Raw genomic sequence first — 7,003 nt, forward strand, 5'->3', positions numbered from 1 at the left:
CCTTGTAACCTATGCCCAGCTTCCCACAGTGGTAACATCTTGACAAATTAGTACAATAACCAGGATGTTGACATTGATAACGGTTAATATACAGAACACGACCACAAAGATCCCTCACATTGCCCTTTTATAGCCACACCTACTTTCTTTCCACTCTCACCTCCTCCTCAACCCCTGGCAATCACTAATCTGTTCTCTATTTATATAACTTTGTCATTTCAAGAATGTTATAAATGAAATCATATAATATGTAACCTTTTAGGATTGACTCTTTTCACACTCAGCATAATTCTTTGGAGATTCATCCAGGTTGTTGTATTATCAATAATTCGTTCCTTTTCATTGCTGAGTGAAATGTATGTACCAGTTTGTTTAACCACTCACTCATTGAAGGACATCTGCATTGTTTCCAGTTTGGGGCTATTACAAATAAAGCTTCTTTAAACATTTGTGCACAGGTTTTTGTGTAAGATTAAGTCTTTATTTCTCTGGGAAAATGCCCAGGAGAGCAGTTGTGAGTCATATGGTAGTTGCATATTTAGTTTAAGAAACTGCCAAACTGTTTTCTAGAGTGGCTGTACCATTTTATATTCTCACCAGCAATATATGAGTAATCTGTTTTCTCTGCATCTTCTCCAGCATTTGGTGTTGTCACTTTTTTATTTTAAGCATTCTGATGGGTGTGTAGTGATAGCTCATTGTGATTTTAATTTTTACTTCCCTAATGACTGATGGTATTGAATATCTTTTCATGTGGTAAGCCATCTCTATACCTTTAATGAAATGTCTCTTCATGTCTTTTCCCCATTTTTTAATTGGATTGTTTGGTTTATGGCTGAGTATTGAGAGCACTTAATATATTGTAGATACTAGTTCTTTGTTGTATACTGTGTAGTTTGCAAATACTTTCTGTCACACTGTAGTTTCTTTTTATCCTCTTCACAGAGTCTTTCCAGAGTAAAAGTTTTTAATTTTGATCAAGTTGGTTTTATAAATATTTTCCTTTTATGAGTCAAGCTTTTAGTGTCAAGTCAAAGAACTCTTTGCCTAACCCAAATATTTTCTTGTATTTCTTTTCCTAGAATGCAATTAAGTCTGTGATCCTTTTTGAGTTAATTGTTGTATGAAGTGTGAGACTTAGGTCGAGGATGATTTTTTTTTTGCATGTGTATGTCCAATCATTCCAGCACGATTTGTTGAAAAGACTATCTGTCCATTAAATTGCGTTGCACCTTTGTCAAAAATCAGTTGGGCATATTTGTGTGGATCTATTTCTAGGTTCTCTCTTGTGTTCCATTAATCTTAATAAAAGTAGTCTTATACCACAGTCTTAATTAAAGTAGCTATATATTAAGTCTTGAAATCAGATAGACTGATTCCTTCCACTTTTGAACTTTTTCAAAGTTATTTTAGCTCCTTTGCCTTTCCATATAAATTTTAGAATAATCTATCTGTATAATAATTTTGCCAGAATTTTGGTAAGAATCGCATTAAACCTGTATATCAATTTGAGTAGAATTGATATCTTATGATGTTGAATCTTTCAATCCATGAATATGACAGGACTCGCCATTTATTTAGAGCATTGATTTATTTCACCGATGTTGTATAGCTTTCAGTTTGTGAGTCCTAGAAATATTTTGTTAGATTTTTACCTATTTCATTGTTCTTTTTGAGTGATTCCAAATGCCATTGTTTTTAATTTCAGTGTCCACATGTTCATTGGTAGTATATAGAACTACAATTGATTTTTTTCTACTCACTACTTCTAGGAGTTTTTAAATAGATTTTTTGGAATTTTCTATGTAGATCATCATATCATCCATATGACGGTTTTATTTCTTTATTTGAGACCTATATCCCTTTCAATCCTTTACTTAAGTTTGAATTATAAACATATTTTTACAGGACATGTGTAGTCTTCCTGATTTCGTGACATTTAAGAGTTTCCCTGGAATCCCGCTCCAACACATCTTCATTGCAGCAGGAGATGACTTGCTAGATCTCATACAAGGCTTATTCTTATTTAATCCGTGTACTCGAATTACAGCCACACAGGTATTTTAGCATATCTCTTTTTATTAGGAAATATGAGGATAATCTTAACTGTAGCATTGATAAAAATAGAAAATCTTATGAAATTCTCTTTTTAACATTTTTGAAGTACTGGGAAGATGTGTTTTTGTTTTGTTTTAAGGAATAACAAATTATATATTTTCCCAAGCTATAAGCACTGTTCAGACTGGCATTAAATTACATCATGCACACATAACTACAAGAGAGTTTATTCTTGTTTAGGAACATATAAATATATATCTATTTTGTAATTAATTGGCTTTCAAGTAAACTAGAGAGGAAAACATAAAGTTTTTGTATTTGTTAAGATACTGGTATATTTCAATTAAACTCTACGTATTAATTTAAATCTTGTGCCAAGCCTAATGCCAAAAGCATTTTGTTTTATTTTTTCCCATAAAATGCAATCCAGGCATGCATTGCTGGTCATTGTTACAGTCAGAAAGTGATAGTGGGGAGTAAATGGTATAGTCTGATATAACTCTACGCTTACAAGAAATTGAAAGATAGTCTAAATAGAACAGACACTGAAACTGACAGTTGTTTAAGGGAAATAAGAATCAAACTCAAGAAAAATTTGAAAGACCAAGAATATCTGCTCTTATAAAAGAAGGGGGAAGTGTTATCTTACACAAAAGTATAAGACCCATAGATTTGAAAAAAAAAAAAAATTTTCTTTGTTTTAAAACCAAGCACACAAACAAAAAAAAGGTTAGAGTCACAAACACTTGAAATTAGGGCAGGGAAATGCAGAGTACAATACAGTACAATGATTTGGCTTCATAAAGGAAGAGACATTAAAATGAAATGTCACAAGTCTTCATATCTAACGAAACATGTTAATGCACAATATATCAAGGACACAAAGTGGATTCTTTTTCACTTGTTTATTAGACTACCAAATCATTGTTTAATGCATTTACTTGTATAAGCTTTCTTTTTTTAGCAGTACATGCTACATTAATACATACATCTAGATATTTTACCATTAGAATTACTCTTCTAATTTCAAACAAGCAACTCACTGTTACCTTTTCGCCCATATGTATATACATATTATCTCCATCGTAAGAAACTTGAGACCAGATCAGATTATCTAGAAAGTTGTTTTCATTAATAGTAAAACTCAAAACCTATAAAAAAATTCTAGTTGTGATAACTTATTTGGGTTGTATTTTGATATAATGAATTTTTTAAAATGGGATTGACTCATGGCTCTCTCTCTTAAAGTTGAAGTGAGATATTCTTCCTTTCTTAGATCTCTGTGTAGCTCAGAATTAGCTTAATTTACTTATGGAACTGCTATGATTTGGAAGTAATACTTTAGAAATGCAATTCTTTTGCAGTAAGGAATCTCTGAATCATTACTGTAAATAATATAATGTTAGGAGGGAAATGCTTGAAAAGTTTATATGGACTTCTCTTTTTTCCTAAGAGGATTATCCAAAAGGAAATATCTTAAATTATTCTAGCTATTAAACTGTACTGTGATGCTAGTAAAGTAAGAACTTGACAAATTTGTCATTTAGAATAAAACTATTTTTATTGGAATTTTGGACAGATGTAAAGAAAACATCATATTATAGAACATTCGACTGATAGTAAATAGAAATAACCTTAGGCAAGTCCTTCCATGTAAAATTTCTATCAATTTGTAGTGGATTGTTGAGTGTTAATCCATTGTTTCCAACCTATTGCATCTTTTTAAAAGCTTTATTTTTAAGAATTTATTTTTACATGATTTGGAATTTGAATACATATAGAGGTTGTGACAGATAATCTTGGAAGTTCTTTTTAAGCAACTTTCTCTCTTTGTGTTTTGAATTATAGAGCCCATAATGTGTAGAGAGCTGAATATACAATACCTTACTAAGCATATTTCATATTTAATATAGTCTATTTTATTATGGAAAAATTAGAAGGTAGTGTCTGTTTCTTATGGTAATGGAATTATCAGCCAATCTTAGGCTGCTAGAGGTTTATTTGTAGTAATTTGCATGTCCAAATAGTTGAAATTATTTTGTTTTGGGAGGGGGGTATTCACATAGTATTTCTAATGCTGCCAACAATTTTGGAGGTTAGATTTTCTTAAACACAGTTTAGATACTCACTTAAAGCCTTACTTTCTTTGGTATCTTTTCTTTTAAAAGGCTTTGAAAACTAAGTATTTCAGTAATCGGCCAGGGCCAACACCTGGATGTCAGCTGCCAAGACCAAACTGTCCAGTGGAAGCTTTAAAGGAGCAGCCAAATCCACCTGTGGCAACAAAACGGAAGAGAATAGAGGCCTTGGAACAAGGTAAAACTCATTTTTGTAAGAAACCAATTCAGAAAACTCCAAATAGCTACTGTATAGCTAATGACTGAAGGGCAGCTAAGAAATGGAGATTGTGAGCTATTTACTTTTTGTAAATTTAGATTGTGTCAAGTAGATAGAATGTGGCACTTTAGCTGTATTTGCTTCCATTGAGAATACTTGTATCATGCTTTTTAAAAGGATACGGGCACTTTTGAGTATACCTCAGAGTCACAAAAACTATCAGTGTGTACCTATTCTCTTCAAAAATTCCTACTGGTACACTGAATGCTTAATGTTTAACAAGTGGTATTGGAAAATCAAAGCAAGTAAAATACATATAGTTGGAATGCCAAAAGATTGAATGTCAACAACCTTATATATATTTGTTTTTTTCCACCTAGGAGGATTACCCAAGAAACTAATTTTTTAGTTATAGAGAACACTGGACAGTATTTTACTACTGAAGGATATAGTCAAAAAGGCAAATATTGGAAAAGTAGTAAACATTAAATAAATGCTGTAGAAGAAATTTGTAAATATTCTACATGTGTAAAATATGTAAAACTGGGTTATTTTTATTAAATGTATTTTAAAACAAGCAATTCTGATTTTTCTGGTTAGAGTGCAAAAGCAAGATAAGTTCAGTTCTCTGAAATGTAGAATTGAGAATGCATTAAGGAAACCTTAATAAAAATAATTATCAGTTATTTTGATGATCTGGCCCACATAGCATCACAAATTTGTAGTAGTGGGGGTAGTAGAAAAATAGTAGTAGTAATGTAGCAAATACGTACACTTAACAAATGTTAACATTTAACAAATGTTAAATAGGAAAGAAAGAAAAAAGCATTACAGATAAAATTGAGGTCCGTTTAATACATCATTCCATTCTACTTATTCCTTTTCACCCTCCTCAAAAGGGAATGAATGACTCTCAGGAAATGAGTGTGTCCTCCCATGATTTTATACTGCTATTTTATGAGAATGCATGTAGTAATATACAGCATTGTTTTGGGTCTTAAAATTTTATATTAGTGACAGACTGTACATCTCATACTGCAATTTTTTTTTACTCAAGACTTAATTCCTTCCATGTTAATATGTATAAATTTAGTTTAACTGCCATATAATACCTTATGTATACAACACTACTTACTCATGCTCTATTTATGGACTGTGTTCTTGTTCTTTTGCTGCATAAAAATTACCATAAATATAGCAGCATAAAGTAACACAAATTCATTAGCTCACATTTCTGTAAGTCAGATATCTGGCATGGCTCAAAATGTTTTTGCATAGGCCAAAATCAAGGTGTCAGTAGACGGAGCTCTTATCTGAGGCTCTAGGGAAGAATCTGCTTCCAAGATCATTCAGTTCATGCAGTTTTAATGCATGTACCTCGTCTCCTTGCTAGCTGTCAGCCAGGGGCCCCTCTCATTTTCTTAAGGCTGTCCACATGCCTTGTCACATGGCAGTCTACATCTACAAACCAGCAATAGTTTGTCGAATCACCCACGTGCTTTGAATCTGTCTGGCTTCCTCATGTGCTACCAAGAGAGAAAACTCTGTTTTTTTTGGGGGGAAAAAAAGGCTCACCTGATTGGGCTATCCATATATTAAAGTCAACTCACTTGGAATTTTAATTACATCTTAAAAATCCCTTCATAGCAGTACCTAGATTAGTGGTTAAATAATCAGGATGTAAATTTTGAGAAGGCCATCTTTAGAATTCTGCCACATGGACATTTAGGTTATTTTCAGTTTTACACAATTACAAAAAAATGGAATGCTTATATACATATGCAAGAGTTTCTCTAGTGTGCATACTTAGAATTGTAATTGTGTGGTCATAAAGTATGCATTTTCAGTTAGTATTGATACTGCTGTATATCTCCCAAGTAGTAGTATCAATTTACACTCCCAGTTCAATAGTTCCTAAAAATGAAGAAGCCCCTTGTCTTAGACCATATACAAAAATTAATTCAAAATGGATCAAAGACCTAAGCATAAGACCTAAAACTATGAAAACTCTTAGAAGAAAACATAGGGGAAAAACTTCTTGACATTAGATTTGGCAAGGACTTCCTGGATATAACCCCAAAAGCACAGGCAACACAAGTAAAAAATAGACAAATTGGACTAAATCAAAATTGAAAACTTGAATGCATTAAAGGACATAATCAACAGAATGAAAAGACAACCTATGGAATGGGAGAAAATAATTGCAAATCATGTATCTGACAAGGGGTTAATATGCAGAATATATACAGAACTCTTATAGCTCAATAATAAAAAAAACTGATTAAAAAAAGGGCAACGGATTTGAATAGACATTTCACCAAATATGACATAGAAATAGCCAATTAGCATATGAAAAGATGCTCAACATCGCTAATCATTAGGGAGATGCAAGTCAAAACCACGAGATATCACCTCATAACCTATTAGGAAAGCTACTATCAAAAAAACTCCAGAAAATAACAGGTGTTGCTGAGGGTGTGGAAAAATTAGGACCCTTGTACATTGTTGGTGGGAATGTAAAATGGTGCAGCTGCTATGGAAGACTGGCATTTCCTCAAAAAATTAAAAATGGAATTACCATATGACACAGCCATTTCACTTCTGACTG

General features: G+C 32.4%; 1 protein-coding gene across 3 annotated transcripts in view; it reads left to right on the forward strand.

Moving 5' to 3' along the window:
• The window catches only part of CDK7 (cyclin dependent kinase 7), a 61,705-nt gene that overhangs the window by 32,857 nt on the left and 21,845 nt on the right, over positions 1-7,003 (forward strand). For 2 of the 3 annotated variants that reach the window (XM_087443378.1, XM_004422897.2), the window contains 3 exons: positions 1,909-2,058; positions 4,227-4,374; positions 4,776-4,976. In XM_087443378.1, the coding sequence (XP_087299504.1) occupies positions 1,909-2,058; positions 4,227-4,374; positions 4,776-4,804 (327 nt within the window). In that variant the 3' untranslated portion in view covers positions 4,805-4,976. Of the gene's footprint in view, positions 1-1,908; positions 2,059-4,226; positions 4,375-4,775; positions 4,977-7,003 lie in introns of those variants that run through there. The other variant, XM_087443377.1, reaches the window with a different exon arrangement.

The sequence above is a fragment of the Ceratotherium simum genome, chromosome 18 (assembly GCF_057802395.1).
Source record: "Ceratotherium simum simum isolate JZ-2026a chromosome 18, ASM5780239v1, whole genome shotgun sequence".
Taxonomy (NCBI): Eukaryota; Metazoa; Chordata; class Mammalia; order Perissodactyla; family Rhinocerotidae; genus Ceratotherium; species Ceratotherium simum.